The sequence below is a fragment of the Theropithecus gelada genome, chromosome 12 (genome assembly GCF_003255815.1).
Source record: "Theropithecus gelada isolate Dixy chromosome 12, Tgel_1.0, whole genome shotgun sequence".
NCBI classification, from domain to species: Eukaryota; Metazoa; Chordata; class Mammalia; order Primates; family Cercopithecidae; genus Theropithecus; species Theropithecus gelada.
This window is the reverse complement of record NC_037680.1, coordinates 95,793,778-95,812,675: the sequence shown is the minus strand read 5'-3', so window position 1 is coordinate 95,812,675 and position 18,898 is coordinate 95,793,778. Positions and strand designations below refer to the sequence as shown.

Below are 18,898 nucleotides of genomic sequence, written 5' to 3'. Positions count from 1 at the left end.
AAAAAAAAAAAAAAAAAAAAAAAAAAGAAAGTAACTTGTCCAAGGCCATCAGCTTATGAATAAATGAGCTGGAATTTGAATCCCAGAATAGTCTGGTCCAAAGCCTCATTTTTAGAGAGTAGGGGGATAATATCCTCTACTAACTCATAGCTTTATGTTTCCCAAGAGATTTTATTAGAAATGAAGAGTGGACGTTAAAGACTAGTTTTCTGGAATAACAGACAGGGTTTCAGTCAGTAGCACTTAGGGGACAGGGTCTTCTTTGCGAAGCCTAAGAGTATAGATTTGTTAGCAGAGGGATTGGAAGACAAGAGGACATCATTTTTTTCTTCTTTAGTCTCCCACCGGGGATGTGATGCTTTGGCATCAATGGAAGACTGGATAGAAAGACTTTTTGAGAAACTGTTTGCTGATGTTTATTTTTGATTTGGAGCCCAGTAAAACTAGAACTGAGTGCTGAGAGAATTACTTATTCATTTATTAACTTCTAAGGCCTATCAACAGTGCTTAGCATATACTCACATTTGTTTATTTTAATTGAATTTCTTGTGAAATATTCCATCTTGCAAATAAATATAATTTTAAAAATAAATTAAAAAATAAAATTAAAAGTTTTTTTTGTAGAGATGGGGGTCTCTCTGTGTTGACCAGGGTGGTCTCAAATTCCTCACCTCAAGCAATCCTCCTGCCTTGGTGTTGGGATTACAAGCCTGGCCCCATCCCATATTTTATCTATTTCATTTAAAACATTTAAACTTTCTAAGTAACACCAGGGGGCAGTGTTTCCTCAATAATGTTTGTTCTGGGACCAAACCATTTGGGTGACCTTTGGGAATCCCTAGCAATAGCTAATCTCATTTTGTATTACATGGACCTAGAAATGCAGAATACGTAGTGTGATTGTGGAGGCAGTTCTTCTTGGAGGCTCATGGACTCTAATAGTTTTTTCTTTCAAAAGAATACAGTAAGGAACACTAGTATAATGATATTACAATTATATAATATCTATATTATAATATAGATTAGCATATAAATATATGTAATAAATAATACATATTATGTTAACATATGTTATGTTAATCTATATTAACATAATATATAATGATACAATGTAATATATATTATATAATATGTAATGATACAATATAACATGTAATATAGAATACAATATAATATAAAAGTATGTAAAGAAAAACTAGCTATTCTAGGCAAATTCCTCTAATTGGGGAACTACATTAAAGGAAAGAGACATCAGTGTTTAGGGAGGGATGAGTCTTGGTTTGCCATAGGAAGAAATTAGATTTGAGCAATTGATGAACAATTGTGCTTCAAGTTAAAATAAAATACTTATCATTAAAAGAAGAATGCCCCCCTAGGGAAATGCCTGAACTTGAGAGAGTTTTATATGGAAAAAGAGCCAGTGGACACGGGTAAGGATGTAGGTGGATACTATTTCAGGCTTGTGTGTATGTCTGTAAGGTCACACAGTCATAATTTTTGTTTGTAACTCATTCTTGTGATCGTTTTCATTTAATTTTTTTGAATGAGTAATTCTTTAAAAAGGCAAACATTTCAAACAGCATTAAAGTGTATACAGTGAAAAAATAGATCTTTCTACCCCTTTCCCTAGTCCCTCCTTTTCCTTTTCCAAAGCAACTACCAATATCAGCTACTTGTGAATTCTTAAAGCTGTATGTGTATATACTGTATATATATCCTCATATAACCAAATATATATCTGTGTATATGTGTATTTTTTGACAAATAGTATCATGCTGTACACACTGTTTAGTACCTTCCTTTTTTCACTTAATTGTAGAACTTACCCACTGCTTCACTTGGCCAGCCTTAAAAAAAAGAACTTAGAGATTATTCATATCAACACATTCAGAGGACCTACCTTTGTGTTTTCTTTCTCTCTTTTTTTTGAGACGGAGTCTCGCTCTGTCGCCCAGGCTGGAGTGCAGTGGCACGATCTCGGCTCACTGCAAGCTCCGCCTCCCGGGTTCATGCCAGTCTCCTGCCTCAGCCTCCAGAGTAGCTGGGACCACAGGCGCCCACCACCACGCCCGGCTAATTTTTTGTATTTTTAGTAGACACAGGGTTTCACCGTGTTAGCCAGGATGGTCTCGATCTCCTGACCTCGTGATCCACCCACCTCGGCCTCCCAAAGTGCTGGGATTACAGACGTGAGCCACCACACCCGGCCTGTGTTGTTAATGGCAACATAGCATTTAATTTCATGAATGTATCATATATTTAATTGATCTGCTATTAGTAGACACCTAAGTGTTTTGCTGTTATATACGGTAACTATCCTTGTATTTACTTTTTCTGCATGTAAATGTGTGAGTAAATTCCCCTAAGTGGAATAGCTGGGTCAAGGAATATTTGTATCTTTTAATCTTGCCACATAACATAATGCCAAATTGTCTTTCAGAGACATTATGCAGCTTAACTCCTTCCAGTTGTACACGAAAGAGGAGAATGCCGGTTCCTCATACTTCTCCAGCATAACATACTCACATTAACAAGCTAATGGTTCCTAAGTCTGCAAGAGTATTATGGAATATGTTAGGTTTTGGGTCTCTGTTTGCTTGCTTGCTCTCTCTCTCTCCCCCTCTCCCCCTCCTTTTCTTTCTTTTTCTTTTGAGATGAAGTCTCATCATGTTGCCCAGGTTGGTCTTGAATTCCTCAGCTCAAGCGATCCTCTCACACTGGCTTACCAAAGAGTTGGAATTATAGCATAAGCCTCCGCGCTTGGCCCCAGGTCTCTGTGTTCTAACACTGAGTCCATCTTCATTTATGACAGACTTCATCTCTTTCTGTTTCCTGTTGTCTGTTCTTTCTAATGTCTAATATAAATTTTGATATTCCACATTTTAGCTTTCAGATTTGTCATGTCTTTGGACATTTTTTGATTCCTAGGAGCCACATCCAAAGGTTTCTTTTCTTTTTTTTTTTTTTTTGTGAGACGGAGTCTCGCTCTGTCGCCCAGGCTGGAGTGCAGTGGTGCGATCTTGTCTCACTGCAAGCTCCACCTCCCGGGTTCACGCCATTCTCCTGCCTCAGCCTCCTGAGTAGCTGGGACTACAGGTGCCTGCCACCATGCCCGGCTAATTTTTTGTATTTTTAGTAGAGACGGGGTTTCACCGTGTTAGCCAGGATGGTCTCGATCTGCTCGAGACCAGGTGGATGACCTCGTGATCCACCTGCCTCAGCCTTCCAAAGTGCTGGGATTACAGGCGTGAGGCACCGCACCCGGAGGTTTCTTAGTGGCAGAAAGAGATCGGTTTTAGAATCAGCAGACTTGAATTTGTAACTCAGCTCCACCACTTTGAGACTACTTGTATTAATTTGGATAAGTACTGAATTTTTATGATTCAGTTTCTTCATCTGTAAATAAATCAACCACAACCTTACTGTCGAGTCATGAGGATTAAATAAAGGCACATATGAAATATCACTTATGTTTAGCATTATAGTGGACCTGTGAGGGCAAATATTTCAACTCCATAACTTTTCGTTTTAAAAGAGATGCTGGGGCCAGGCACAGTGGCTCACTCCTGTAATCCCAACGCTTTGGGAAGCCGAGACAGGCAGATCACCTGAGGTCAGGAGTTCGAGACCAGCCTGGCCAACATAGCGAAACCCCGTCTCTACTAAAAATACAAAAATTAGCCGGGCATGGTGGCACATGCCTGTAATCTCAGCTACTCAGGAGGCTGAGGCAAGGTAATTGCTTGAACCCAGGAGGTAGAGGTTGCAGTGAGCTGAGATTGTGCCATTGAACTCCAGCCTGGCCAGAGGGAGACTCTGTCTTTAAATAAAAAATAAATAAATAAATAAATAAAAGAGATGCTGGGGATGATGGCTCATGCCTGTAATCCCATCAGTTTGGGAGGCCAAGGCAGGAGGATTGCTTGAGACTAGCAGTTTGGGACCAGCCTGGGCAACATAGTGAAACCTGTATCTACAAGAAAATAAAAAAATAAAAAAAATAGCTGGGTGTGGTGGCATGTGCCTGTAGTCCTAGCTACTTGGAAGGCTGAAGTGGGAGAATCACTTGAGCCCAGGAGTTCAAGGCTGCAGTAAGCTGTGATTGCATTACTGTACTCCAGCCTTCACTGTATCTCCTGATATGATTCATCTTGATCTTTTTTGTTTGTTTGTTTGTTTGTTTATGAGATGGGAGTCTTACTATGTTGCCCAGGCTGGTCTTGAACTCCTGGGCTTAAGTGATTCTCCCTCTTTAACCTGCAGAGTAGCTGGGATTACAGGTGTGTACCACCACATCCAGCTTGATTCATCTTGAGATGGAGACCTATCATTCTGCTCCCCTGCTCATGACTTATGAACACTTCTATGGAAAATCTGAAGACTTTGGAGAAAATTATGTATAGCTTTTCCTCTGAAAAAGATTAGCAACTCCTATTTTTATATCTGTTACACTTCCTAACCTCCTTAACTGTTGTGAGCTCTTTGATGGCAGAGGCCTCATAGGGTCAGAGTACATATTAGGAACCCAGTAGATACCTGTTGAATTGACTGATGAACTGTATATCTTCATATATTGCTGTCTATCAATTACGGGGAGTGTCCTTGACATCCTAAAGCACTTCAAGATTTTTCCTTATAGTGTCTGTGGATTTGCTTTGAACTATTTACACATTATTATTATTATTATTATTATTATTATTATTGTTATTTGAGATGAAGTCTCTCTCTGTCACCCAAGCTGGAGTGCGGTGGCATGATCTTGGCTCACTGCAGCCTCTGCTTCTCAGGTTCAAGTGATTCTTGTGCCTCAGCCTCCCGAGTAGCTGGGACTATAGGTGCGTGCCACCATGTCTGGCTAATTTTTTTTTTTTTTTTTTTGAGACGGAGTCTCGCTCTGTCCCCCAGGCTGGAGTGCAGTGGCCGGATCTCAGCTCACTGCAAGCTCCGCCTCCCGGGTTCACGCCATTCTCCTGCCTCAGCTTCCCCAGTAGCTGGGACTACAGGCGCCCTCCACCTCGCCCGGCTAGTTTTTTGTCTTTTTTAGTAGAGACGGGGTTTCACCGTGTTAGCCAGGATGGTCTCGATCTCCTGACCTCGTGATCCGCCCGTCTCGGCCTCCCAAAGTGCTGGGATTACAGGCTTGAGCCACCGCGCCCGGCGAGTGGCTAATTTTTTGTATTTTTAGTAGAGACAGGTTTCACCATGTTGGTCAGGCTGATCTCTCATTCCTGGCATCAAGTGATCTGCCCACCTCAGCCTCCCAAAGTGCTGGGATTTTTTACACATTTTATCTAGTCTCTCATATGCCCATTAACACATATTTTCAAAATTTCTATTGATCATTAAGTTAAGGCTATCTGGTCTAAGGGAAATCATTTTAGTGTTCCTCTAACTTTGAAATGAATTATACCTCAATAATTCAGAATGATGTAACCCAATCCTATGAAATTATTTTAGCAGTTACAGTATTTACTGATAAAAAAACTTTTTTAAAACTAAATAGACATTGGGGTCTGACAGATAATTTCAGTTGCCTGGTATGGCATTATCATATTTAATTAGACATGATATTAATTAAAATCTGTTCCTTGTCATGTTTCATGTTGTTATATAATATTTACTGTCACTCAAAGAAATTGCTATTGAGGTAGCTATCCAGAGGGAAGCTGGTTATTAATTTAGGAGTTTCTGTTGTTTCAGTGCTGCCACCACTTGGATGGTGTTGCTGCTTGGGTAGTAATGACAATTATTTCAATTCAAGTCATCAAATATTCACTGTCATTTATACAAGTATTTGCCTGTTTTCCTCCTGATCTACTTAAACAGTACCAAACTTTTTTTTTTTTTTTGAGATAAGGTCTCACTCTGTCACCCAGGCTGGAGTGCAGTGGTGTGATCTCGGCTCACTGCAACCTCCACCTCCTGGGCTCAAGCAATTCTCCCACCTCAGTCTCCCAAGTAGCTGAAAATATAGGCACGCCTCACCACACCTGGCTAATTTTTTTGTATTTTTAGTAGAGATGGGGTTTCACCATGTTGCCCAGGCTGGTTTCAAACTTCTAAGCTCAAGCGATCCGCCTGCCTCGGCCTCCCAAAGTGCTGGGATTACAGGTGTGAGCCACCATGCCTGCCCAGCAGGACCAAATTTAACAAAACAATTCCTAGGAAAGAAGATTGAGTGTAGAGCAGATACATTTTTCCAAAGCTGAACTTCTGCCACATTCTGAACAGTACTTCCTAGAGGGTTAAGTTTTTGCTAAGGACCTCAACTGGGGGTCAGTGCCAGGTTGGGATGTGCTATGTGGTAGAAGGAAGAGTCTAGTATCTATAGCTGGACTTTATTTCTGGCTCTCCCCTCTGTGCCAGAACCCTTCCATTTCTTGGTTTTTGGTTTTGGTACAAAAGCTGCCGCCACTAACTTCCTTTCTTTCCACCTCCCCACATCCAGTCTTTTCTCTTCTAATCTAACAGAAATGTGGAAAAAAGTCTTTTCCTCTTAATTTGAGCCAAAGCACAATTAGAACTTTTAGTAGTAACTTTTACCTAGAAAATGAATGGAAAATGAAAACACAAAGGTCTGAAAGAGGCCAGACGTCTGATCTGGATCCAGGTGAGTCTGGCTTGCACATATATTATGGGACACTGTAGTACCTTTTCCTCATTTCAAGCCTGTTGGGGTATCTTGTCTAAAAGTACTCCTTTTTCAGGTCTAGGACAGGGGTTGGCATACTATGGCCATGGGCCAGTTCTGGCTTGCTGCCTGTTTTTGTAAAGCTCTATTGGAACACAGCCACCTGATTTGTTTACATATTGTCTGTGGCTGCTTTTGTGCTACAACAGGAGAGTCAAGCAGTTGCAACAGGGACTGGATAGGCCACAAAGGGAAAAATATCGACTATCTGGCCTTTTTTTTTTTTTTTTATGGAGTCTTGCTGTGTCACCCAGGCTGGAGTGCAGTGGCGCGATCTCAGCTCACTGCAAACTCTGCCTCCCAGGTTCATGCCGTTCTCCTGCCTCAGCCTCCTGAGTAGCTGGGACTACAGGCGCCCGCCACCACGCCCAGCTAATTTTTTTGTATTTTTATTAGAGACGGGGTTTCACTGTGTTAACCAGGATGGTCTCCATCTCCTGACCTCATGATCCTCCCACCCCGGCCTCTCAAAGTGCTGTGATTACAGGCATGTGCCACCACGCCTGGCTAATTTTTGTAATTTTTGTAGAGACTAGGTTTCATCACGTCGCCCAGGCTGGACCCGAACTCCTGGACTCAAGCAATCCTCCCACCTTGGCCTCCCAAAATGCTGAGATTACAGGCATGAGCCACTGTGCCGGCCTAGCTATTTTTTCTTGAGAGGTTAATGGACACCTTGTGTAGGTGAATTAAATGATTATTCTATTTTTTTATTTTTTTTTATTTTTTTATTTTTATTTTTTTTTTTTTTGAGACGGAGTCTTGCTCTGTCACCCAGGCTGGAGTGCTGTGGCCGGATCTCAGCTCACTGCAAGCTCCGCCTCCCGGGTTCACGCCATTCTCCTGCCTCAGCCTCCGGAGTAGCTAGGACTACAGGCGCCCGCCACCTCGCCCGGCTAGTTTTTTTGTATTTTTTAGTAGAGACGGGGTTTCACCGTGTTCGCCAGGATGGTCTCGATCTCCTGACCTCGTGATCCGCCCGTCTCGGCCTCCCAAAGTGCTGGGATTACAGGCTTGAGCCACCGCGCCCGGCCTAAATGATTATTCTATATAGCTATACCTTATCATATGAGAATATTACCCTATTTGTACAGCATTATGGCTGTGTTTGCATTCTTCTTACCTCTTGTTAAAAATGGGGGGTGTGGGCTGGGCACAGTGACTCACACCTGTAATCCCAGTAGTTTGGGAGGCTGAGGCAGGCAGATCACCTGAGGTCAGGAGTTCGAGACCAGCCTGACCAACATGGTGAAACCCCATCTCTACTAAAAATACAAAAATTAGCCAGACATTGTGGTGCGTGCCTGTAATCTCAGCTACTCAGGAGGCTGAGGCAGGAGAATCGCTTGAACCTGAGAGGTGGAGGTTGCAGTGAGTTGAGATCGTGCTACTGCATTCCAGCCTGGGCAACATGAGCGAAACTCCTTCTCAAAAAAAAAAAAAAAAAGAGTTGTGTGTAGAGTGGGTTGGCTTATACCTTCCTAGGCTAGTTCTTGGTAGGTGGCTTGCTTCTATTTTAACAATAACCTTAGACTACACTGCATTTGTGGGAACAGATTGAAACTCCAGGCTCCTTCTGGGCTATCATGAGCCCTGAAGTGGCTCTTAGTGTCTGTATCTAATTTGGCTTTCAAGGGTCTTTACCTTCTGTTGATTTTTGTCTTCTGTTAACGCTTTAGCTAGTGTACTCTGTTTTTGCCACACTTCCTTTCTTGAGGGCTACTTGGATCTTCTGCTTTTCTTGTTTGTTTGTTTGTTTTCTTGTTGTTGTTTTGAGATGCAGTCTTGCTCTGTTGCCCAGGCTGGAATACAGTGGTGTGATCACAGCTCACTGCAGCCTTGACCTCCTCAGCTCAAGTGATCCTTCCACCTCAGCCTCCTGAGTAGTTGGGATTTTTTTTTTTTTTTTTTTTTTTTTTTTTTGAGACGGAGTCTCGCTCTGTAGCCCAGGCTAGAGTGCAGTGGCCGGATCTCAGCTCACTGCAAGCTCCGCCTCCCGGGTTCACGCCATTCTCCGGCCTCAGCCTCCCGAGTAGCTGGGACTACAGACGCCCGCCACCTCGCCCGGCTAGTTTTTTGTATTTCTTAGTAGAGACAGGGTTTCACCGTGTTAGCCAGGATGGTCTCGATCTCCTGACCTCGTGATCCACCCGTCTCGGCCTCCCAAAGTGCTGGGATTACAGGCTTGAGCCACCGCGCCCGGCCGAGTAGTTGGGATTATAGATGCATTCTACCATGACTGGCTAATGTTAAAATTTCTTTTTTGGTAGAGATGGGGTCTTACTATGTTTCTCAGGCTGCTCTTGAACTCCTGGACTCAAGTGAATTCCTACCTTGGCCTCCCAGAGTGCTAGGATTATAGGCATGAGCCATCTCAGCTGGTGGGATCTTTTTTTTGAGAAAGTCTCACTCTGTCTCCCAGACTAGAATGCAGTGGTGCAATCTTGGCTCACTGCAACCTCTGCCTCCTGAGTTCAAATGATTCTCATGCCTCAGCCTCTCAAGTGGCTGGGATTACAAACACCTGCCACCAAGCCCAGTTAATTTTTGTATTTTTAGTAGAGGTGGGGTTTGACCATGTTGGCCATGCTTGTCTCAAACTCCTGACCTCAAGTGACCCACCCGCCCTGGCCTCCCAAAGTGTTGGGATTACAGACATTAGCCACTGCATCAGCCACCTTCTTAATATATGTAATTATTGTATGTATGTTTACATTCATGTAAATGGGTTACTTGCCTATGAAACTGTAAGTTTCTATAAGAACATTTATTTTCAGTATTTTTTCTAGTACCTAAACCGAATTGGAGAGTACTTTATAAGAGTCTTTTGGCTAATGGATATCTCTTCCATCAAAGGTCTCCCAACATTTGATTCGTCCTCTGATGGGCATGAGTCTGGCGTTACAGTGCCAAGTGAGGGAGCTAGCAACATTGCTTCATATGAAAGACCTAGAGATCCAAGACTACCAGGAGAGTGGGGCTACGCTGATTCGAGGTGAGAGGACATTCTTGGAGGAGTCGGGTGGGGAGTGGTATAGATAGTCAAAGAGTCTTAGGAAGGAGGGAGACTCATTTGCATTAGAGAGGTGCTTCCCCCAGGATGCCTGCTGAATACTAATCAGAAACTGGAGTCTTGATACTAGGTGACTCTTTTTTTGTTTGTTTGTTTTGGAGATGGACTCTCACTCTGTCAACTCAGCTGGAGTGTGGTGGGTGATCTCAGCTCATTGCAACCTCCGCCTCCTAGGCTCAAGGATTCTTCTGCCTCAGCCTCTCAAGTAGCTGGGATTGTGGACGCACGCCACCATGCGTGGCTAATTTTTTTGTGTTTTTAATAGAGATAGGGTTTCACCATGTTGGTCAGGCTGGTCTCGAACTCCTGACCTCAAGTGATCTGCCTGCCTTGGCCTCCCAAAGTGCTGGGATTATAGGCGTGAGCCACTGTGCCTGGCCTGGGTGACACTTTTCTCTGCCTCGAATACCTGACTGGAGCCCAAGTGGCCAATAGAAGCTGTAACTGAGTCCAGACATGCCCTAGGCAATGGCGGGGAAAGACTTTGGAAAGGAGCCAATAACTATACAGAATTATACCAGAGCAACATGGACTTGGGAGTTTAGGAAGTTTCATGGCTCCAACTTCAGAATAAAAATTCAATTTGGCCTTTGTTTTTGTGGCAGGAAAAACTCCTAGAGCAGATGCTACCACCAAACCTGCCATTTGTTGCTAATCACCCTCTCCCACTACTGTTTGCCCACATGCTCTCAGCCCTTCTTCTCCCACTGAACTAGGTGTCTCTGCATGATGCACCTTCCTCCTCTTTCCTAAGTAACCCTGTTTTCTTCCCTTTCTATCAGGTAAGAAGCTTATCCTATATGACTCATGTTTCTTTTCTCTGTTCCTTCTTATTACAGATCGATTGAAGACAGAACCATTTGAAGAAAATTCCTTCTTGGAACAATTTATGAAAGAGGTAAAGTATTTGTTATTTTCTTGTGTGTCTTTGCCCTACTTCCTCTTTCCAGGTGCCTGAGTGGCCACTTGTGTTTTGGGTATTAGGTGGCTTGTGTGGTTGGAATGCCCTTTGTCAAAAAAAGTTGCCCATAGAAAGTCTGATAAGGCTTGAGATGTACTTAGGGAGGATGAGGGGAAGAAGGGGGAAAGAACGGAGGAGGCGAAAGTGGGCTGATTGATACTTATAAAACATCTCTGTTAAAGTACCAGGGATTTCATTTGGAATTCTCTAACCTTGGAAAGGTTGGTTGACCGGTTGTTAAATTTTTGCTTGTTGAGATCTGGTCATAAGGTCTGGACTGTAGAGCAGAAGGGTAGGCGTCATTACTTGTCTAGGCCCTTTCAGGATCCAGCAGGAGACGAAGGTAAAAAGCTTAGGGCTACCATTTGGGAGCTGTCTTGTGGGCACAGTAGGTTGTGGAAAATCACAGTGTTTATACAAGGGGACTGGCAAAGGAATGAATGGGGAGTAGATAATTGTGGCCTGTCAGAAGCTCCTGCCTAGGTTTCCCTTCTAAGGATTGAGCTCAGCCAAAGGAAACATCTATTAAATGCCAAATAGGGAAAGTATTAATAATAGTGACCTTTGATTATGCCAGTCAGTATTGATCTTCTTCCCTCACTCTTCTGTGACTTGTTGGTTATACAGTTAGTACCTTAGTATTATTGCCCCATTTTCTTTTTTCTTTTTCTTTTCTTTTTTTTTTTTTTTTTTTTTTTTTTTGAGACAGAGTCTCGCTTAGTCGCCCAGGCTGGAGTGCAGTGGCGCGATCTCGGCTCACTGCAAGCTCCGCCTCCCGGGTTCACGCCATTCTCCTGCCTCAGCCTCCCGAGTAGCTGGGACTACAGGCGCCCGCCGCCTCGCCCGGCTAATTTTTTGCGTTTTTAGTAGAGACGGGGTTTCACCGTGTTAGCCAGGATGGTCTCGATCTCCTGACCTCGTGATCCGCCCGCCTCGGCCTCCCAAAGTGCTGGGATTACAGGCGTGAGCCACCGTGCCTGGCCTTTCTTTTTCTTTTCTTTTTTTTTTTTTTTTGAGATGGAGTTTCGCTCTTATTGCCCAGGCTGGAGTGCAATGTGCGATCTCGGCTCACCACAACCTCCGCCTCCCAGGTTCAAGCAATTTTCCTGCCTCAACCTCCTGAGTAGCTGGGATTACAGGTGTGTGCCACCACGCCCAGCTAATTTTGTATTTTAGTAGAGATGGGATTTCTCCATGTTGGTCAGGCTGATCTGGAATTCCTGACCTCAGGTGACCACCTGCCTCGGCCTCCCAAAGTGCTGGGATTACAAGTGTGAACCACTGTGCCCAGCCTATTGCCCCATTTTCTAATTATATATATTACCCAAGTTGGTACTTTATCATGTAAGTAAATAATGCTATTATAATCTGGTGTTATATATAGATTATTTATATTTCTGCATTGTCTTCTGGATTAATTTGTAAGCTCTTTGTGGACAGGGTCTCTGTCCCATACCTCTTTTGAAACCTAAATTAACACTTTTTAAAGGGCTAGGCATAAAGCAAATATTCTTTATTTGGAACCTCCCGTTCTGCCTCTGAGCATTGACTGAGCTACAATGCTTGGGGTCTAAACACTAAATGCAAAAAATGTGAGATAGGTGCTCAGTCCAGGTACTGAAGCAATTGTAAGTCTGGAGAAGAAGGAAAACTTGTATTGCTAAGTCCTGAAACAGAAAAGGTTTCAAGTCTTTTTGTTGTTGTTGTTGTTTTTGTTGTTTTGTTTTGTTTCTTTTGAAATAGAGTCTCACTTGCTCTGTTACCCAGACTGAAGTACCATGGCACAATCTTGGCTCACTGCAACCTCCCTCTCCCGGGTTCAAGCAATTCTTCTGCCTCAGCGTCCCAAGTAGCTGGGATTACAGGCACGCACCACCACACCCAACTAATTTTTGTATTTTTAGTAGAAACAGGATTTCACTATGTTGATCAGGCTGGTCTTGAACTTCTGGCCTCAAGTGATCCACCCTCCTTGACCTCCCAAAATGCTGGGATTATAGATGTGAGCCACCATGCCCAGCCTAGAAAAGGTTTCAAGTTTTTATGGGTAAAGAGAGACCATTAAACCTAAACTTGTGACTGAGAGAGATTTCTTAGGCCGTTTTTCTCTTAGATAGCTTCCCCTGTCTATAAGTTTAGGTATTAAGGCTGGGGATAACATACTGGTTCCCTGCCTCATCCCCTTAGTTAAGCACTGCAAGGCTTGTTCTTAGCTCAGTAGAGAGGTCTCTTCCTGATCTAGTGCCTGCATACCTACCCAGCTTGACTTCTTAACATTTTTCTCTATGTACTTTATGCCTTAGCTATATGGAATGACTTTTAATTTCCCCAAATGCTGTTTTATCTTATCTTTAGGTACACATTCTTCCCATGATCTAGAATGCCCAATGTTCTGGCCTTATCTAACTTGTAAACTTCTTTTTTTTTTTTTTTGAGATGGAGTCTCGCTCTGTCGCCCAGGCTGGAGTGCAGTGGCGTGATCTCGGCTCACTGTAAGCTCTGCCTTCCGGGTTCACGCCATTCTCCTGCCTCAGCCTCCCGAGTAGCTGGGACTACAGGCGCCAGCCACCATGCCCGGCTAATTTTTTGTATTTTTAGTAGAGACGGGGTTTCACTGTGGTCTCAATCTCCTGACCTTGTGATCTGCCCACCTCGGCCTCCCAAAGTGCTGGGATTAAAGGCATGAGCCACCGTGCCTGGCCCTAACTTGTAAACTTCAATTAATCTTCTAGATGTCAGCTTCACATTGTTTGGGAGACCTTTCTGTACTCTGCTTGTAAGGACTATTCTTCTTCCCTGCTGCTATAGTACCTTGGATTATACCTCTGTTTTACCTCTTATAACATTGTAATATTACTGTTTGTACATTTGCAAGGCTATGGCTTTCTCCTCCACTGATCTGTGGACTCTCTGAGGCAAGGACCATGCTGAATGCGTTTCTATATCCCCAGCACTGTGCATGGTGCCTACAGGTAGTAAGTCTTTGATAAGTTTGGGTTAATATTTTGATAAGTCTAAGCTAGGGGAATTTTATAAAAATTATGACAGTGTGGCCTGTGGATACAATGTTACTTTTTTTTGGCTGGAGTGCAGTGGGGTGATCTCAGTTCACTGCAACCTCTGCCTCCCGGGTTCAAGAGATTCTTGTGCCTCAGCCTCCTGAGTAGCTGGGATTACAGGTGTGCCCCACCACGCCCTGCTAATTTTCGTATTTTTAGTAGAGGTAGGGTTTCACCATGTTGGCCAGGCTGGTTTTGAATGCCTGGACTCATGCAGTCCATTCACCTTGGCCTTCCAAAGTGCTGAGATTACAGGCGTGTAATTAGCCACTGCACCTGGCTCAGTGTTGCTTATTAGACCTGTATTTGGGGTCTTCAGTTATTCTCATGGCTCATTTTGCAGCTTTGGATAAATCACTTCTCATTTGTAAAATTAGAGGCTCATCGTTTTCATACTATAGGTTGGGAGGAGCCCTGCAGAATTGAATGAGAAGGCATATAGAATTTAGGTGGCAGCACAGGAAGAGTACTAGTGTTTTGGAACCAGCTACTTCAAGAATACTGGTCCCGTAGGTTCTAGGTGGATTAATCTCATAGACTTGTAGAATTTTATTTTATCTGGAAAGGAAGTGAGAGATAGGTAGTTGTAGTTATAGCTTTCTATTTTATAGACGAAGAAGTTGAGCCTCAGAGAGGTTAAGTGACTTGCCTAAGGTCACATAGCTGTAGCTTTATGTTTAGGACTTCCCACATTTCTTGACACATAGTCTAGGATTATCTCTGTTTTGTTTTGCTACTTTAACTGGTTGTACACACCAGTTAGGAGAGATATAAGGGCTAGGATAATATGGAATTCTTGTGACCTCTGGGGTCATTGCACTGTCCTCAGAATGTCCTGTATAGCTGCTAGAACTGAAAGGTTTCCTACTGGGGCTGTAGAACTTATGACTGCTGCATCTTTTTAGTTACTCTGCTTGCCCGGCGTCCTACAAACAGGACACAGAAGGGTCATGGGGTCACCCAAGACTGAACTGAAAGGATGTGCCATCAAAATAAGCAACATGGAATAGGAAGATAAACAAACCAGGGAGAGAGCTCGGGATGAAGGCACAGGGGGGCCAGGGCTGGTGTCAGAGGGCCATGCGGTCATTGCCTGGGGTCAGTTTTTAAAATTCTCATTGGGATTATTACTAGGCAAGAGGCTACAGACAATAAGGCACAGGGGGCAGTAGGCCAGGCAGGTTGCTAGGATACTGAGGCTCGGGAAAATAATAATTGAGCAGGGGTTACTTCTCCCTATTTGGTCCTTTTGTTTTTCCACTTTCTCTAAGAGCCTCTGATTTCTCAATTCTGGGGAACCCAAGGAGCCAATTGATAGTGGCCTAACTAGAGGGGGAATACTGACAGTGTTGACTCAAGTCAAGGCTGGGTGGTGTGCCTGTTGGCATGATCTTCATGGAGGCCAAGAACCCTATATAGGGCATTTTGTAGGACTGGGAGTTGAGAGGCATCTTTAGGAGTGAAAGAAGAGTCAGGGACTTAGGGACTGTTGTTACATGGCAGTAGGAACTGTATGAAAAAGGAAGTTTAGGATGACTGGGCAGAGCCCACTCTCAGTCTAGTCCACTGGAGGGAGTTCCTTCCCCTGGCCCTGTCCATGCCTCGCTCTCTCCATCTGGTTGCCATCAGGCTGTGTGGCTGCTGGCGGGCTCTTTATTTATTTATCCCAGTGTAATGGGGTGAGGAGGGAGCTGGCCTAAGGCTGGCATTCCAAGGCCATGCCACTGAGCCACAGGCGGTTTGCATGGGTGTGTGAGTCACTGGGGCTGCATGCTGCTCAAACCAGACGCGGCCAGGCTCAGGGACAGCAGGCAGCCCAAAATAGAGCCCCGCCCTCTACAGCTGGCAACCCCTGGCTAGGAATCAGCTCTTGACACCAAACCTGGGCAGTTGCATGAAGTTGGCTTCCTTTGGTAGGGGTCCCTTAGCAGAGATGGAGATTTTGCAATTCTTTCCTCCTCTTTCTTCATAGGAGGGTATTCAGCATAGCAGTTGTTCTTACTGCTGCATTCTGAATGCCTTATAAGTCTTAAATAATCTGTTGAGTATAATACCTTAGCTAAGAAATTAGGGGGCTATAGTTAACGTTGATTTGACTTAGCATCCTAAATGCAGCCATGGTTGTTATATTCTGTCTAGTTTTAGTTACTGTCTTCAGCTCCTGTCTGGTTGCAGCCTGATTCTAGAGCAGATACTTTAAGCTATGAAGATAGTCACTGCTGCTCTTATGAAGCAACAGCTTATATCACTTGGGGAAGATGGGCAATGCCTTAACTTGAAAATTGCCATCCTTTTAAGCTTGTTCACAGTTCTACTTGGTTTCTTTGGCTGGCTCTCCACCTTCTGCTTGCCTCTTAAAGGTTAATGTTTCCCAGGATCAGGTCCTCGATCCTCTGACGCTACACTTTCATTCCTCTGGGTCGTCTCCTCTAGACACCAGCGTCAACTATTGTTGGTACATCACTGAATACCAATTTTATATCTCCACTGTGTTTTAGGCCCATATTTCTTTCTGCATATTTGGCATTTCCACCTGGATGTCCCACATAAAGCACATCCTGAACATGTCCAAAATGAATTATCTACTCCCCCAGACTATTTCTCTTATATTCCTTAAATTGGGGAATTATACCATTATCCGTTCAGTTTTCTAAGCTAGAAATTTGGGAGTCACCCACTTTCCTCTTTGTCCTTACTTTCAAAGCCTAATTTATTGACTGTCTTTTGAATCTGCCTGTCTTCTCTATTCCAGCTTCCATTGTCTGAGATTAGCCATTTTTCTCTCCCCTTTCCCCCACCCACCCCCCCCTTTTTTTTTTGAGACCAAGTCTCACTCTGTTGCCCAAGCTGGAGTACAGTGGCATGATCTCAGCTCACTGTAACCTCTGCCTCCTGGGTTCAAGCGATTCTCATGCCTCAGCCCCCTGAGTAGCTGGGAATACAGGCTTGAGCTACCACACCTGGTTAATTTTTGTATTTTTTGTAGAGATGGAGTTTCACCATGTTGGCCAGGCTGGTCTTGAACTCCTGACCTCAGGTGATCCACCTTCCTCGGCCTCCCAAAGTGTTAGGATTACAAGTGTGAGCCACTGTGCTTGCCCTTTCTGTCCCTTTTTTGGCTTGACCATGTAGCAGCCTCCTAACTTGTCTCCTGGTCAGTTCTTATTCCCCTGCAGTTGAACTTGTAGTTTTGTCAGAGTGATGTCTTTGAAACCGAAACTTGATTATGCCACTTTTTTGCTTAGAATCCTTTAGTGGTTCCCAGTTTCCTACAGGATAAAGTTCAAACTCCTTGCATGCCACACATGATCATTTATGATTTGATCCTGTTGACCTCTTCAGCCTGCTCCTCTGGCATTCCACTATAGCGCCTTTAAATACCATCTTGTGATGAATCCCACATTTATTCTTCACTGTAGATCTTACCCTGAAACTCCAGACTGTTCAACATTTTCATGAAGAAGTCTAAAAAATATCTTAAATTCAACATGTCCAAAATTGAACTTCCAGTCTTATGCCCAGATTTGCTTTTCCAACAACTCCTTCCCATCTAAGTTGATGGAAGGTTCATTCTTTCATTTTTAGTTGGGTGAAAAAACCTTGGAGTCATCCTGACTGCTGTCCTCTCACTTCCTACAGTCAGTCAGTCAGCAAATCCTGTTGGCTCTACCTTAAAACTATGCCCATATTCCCATCTCTGCTGCTACCATACTGGAGCCACCATCATCTCCTACCTGCATTATGGCAAAAACCTCCTTACTGGTATCCTGCAGCTACTCCTACCCTCTCCTGGCCTATTATCAACAAAACAATCTTATTAAGTTACAAGATATTCTTCTGCTCAAAGCCCTTCACTGGCTTAACACTTCATGTATAGAGTAAAATCCAAAGACTTCACCATGGCCTGTAAAACCCTGTATGATCTTATAGAACTCTCTTACCTTTCTTACCTCATCTCCTACAGTTCTCCCTCATTCACTCCACTGCATACACACTGGCCTCTTGCTGTTTTTCTAACACTCTAAGCATGCCCTGCCTTTAGTCCTTTACATTGGTTGTTCCCTCTGCCTGGAATGTTCTTTCTTCAGATATTTGTGTGGCCAACTTCCTCACTTCCTTAAAGTCTGTAGTAGTTATCCATTGTTGTGTAACAAATTGTCCGAAAATGTAATGGCTTAAAATAACACACATTTATTATCTTGCAGGTTTCTGAGAGTCAGGAATCTGGGAGCAGCTTAGTGGGTGCGATTCTGGCTCAGCATCTCTCATGAGTTGCAGTCAATATGTCAGCTGGTAAACGCAGTCATTGTAAGATCTGGATAATTCATATCCAAGCTTTCTCATGTGGCTGTTGGCAGGAGGTGCCATTTCTTGCCACATGACCTGTCCATAGGGCTACTCACAGGACCTGGTTTCCTCCAGAGCCAGTGATCCAAGAGACAGAGACCAAGGCCGGTTGTGGTGGGTCATACCTGTAATCCCAGCACTTTGGGAGGCCAAGGCGGGCGAGGTCAGGAGTTCAAGACCAGCCTGGCCAACATGGCAAAACTCCCTCTCTATTAAAAATACAAAAATTAGCTGGATGTGATGGCATGCACCTGTAATCCCAGCTACTCAGGAGGCTGAGGTGGGAGAATTGCTTGAACCCGGGAGGCGGAGGTTGCAGTGAGCTGAGATCACACCACCGCACTCCAGCCTGGGTGACAGAATGAGATTCTGTCTCAAAAAAAAGAAAAAAGAAGGCCGGGCGCGGTGGCTCAAGCCTGTAATCCCAGCACTTTGGGAGGCCGAGACGGGCGGATCACGAGGTCAGGAGATTGAGACCATCCTGTCTAACACGGTGAAACCCCGTCTCTACTAAAAATACAAAAAAAAAAAAACTAGCCGGGCGTAGTGGCGGGCGCCTGTAGTCCCAGCTACTCGGGAGGCTGAGGCAGGAGAATGGCGTGAACCCGGGAGGCGGAGCTTGCAGTGAGCCGAGATCGCGCCACCGCACTCCAGCCTGGGTGACTGAGCAAGACTCCGTCTCAAAAAAAAAAAAAAAGAAAAAAAAGAAAATGAGAAATGAGGCCGGGCGCGGTGGCTCAAGCCTGTAATCCCAGCACTTTGGGAGG

The 18,898-nt window shown here is 44.1% G+C and overlaps 2 protein-coding genes across 2 annotated transcripts in view; both read left to right on the top strand.

The window, feature by feature from the left end:
- SLC23A3 (solute carrier family 23 member 3) overlaps positions 1 to 6,713 on the top strand; it is a 22,659-nt gene extending 15,946 nt beyond the window's left edge. The window contains exon 9 of the mRNA XM_025403964.1: positions 6,708 to 6,713. Coding sequence (XP_025259749.1) covers positions 6,708 to 6,713 — 6 coding nt within the window. The remainder of the gene's footprint in view (positions 1 to 6,707) is intronic.
- Positions 6,714 to 9,534: 2,821 nt separating this feature from the next.
- NHEJ1 (non-homologous end joining factor 1) overlaps positions 9,535 to 18,898 on the top strand; it is a 75,168-nt gene continuing 65,804 nt past the window's right edge. The window contains exons 1-2 of the mRNA XM_025404753.1: positions 9,535 to 9,686; positions 10,604 to 10,662. Of these exons, the coding sequence (XP_025260538.1) occupies positions 9,575 to 9,686; positions 10,604 to 10,662 (171 nt within the window). The 5' untranslated portion in view covers positions 9,535 to 9,574. The remainder of the gene's footprint in view (positions 9,687 to 10,603; positions 10,663 to 18,898) is intronic.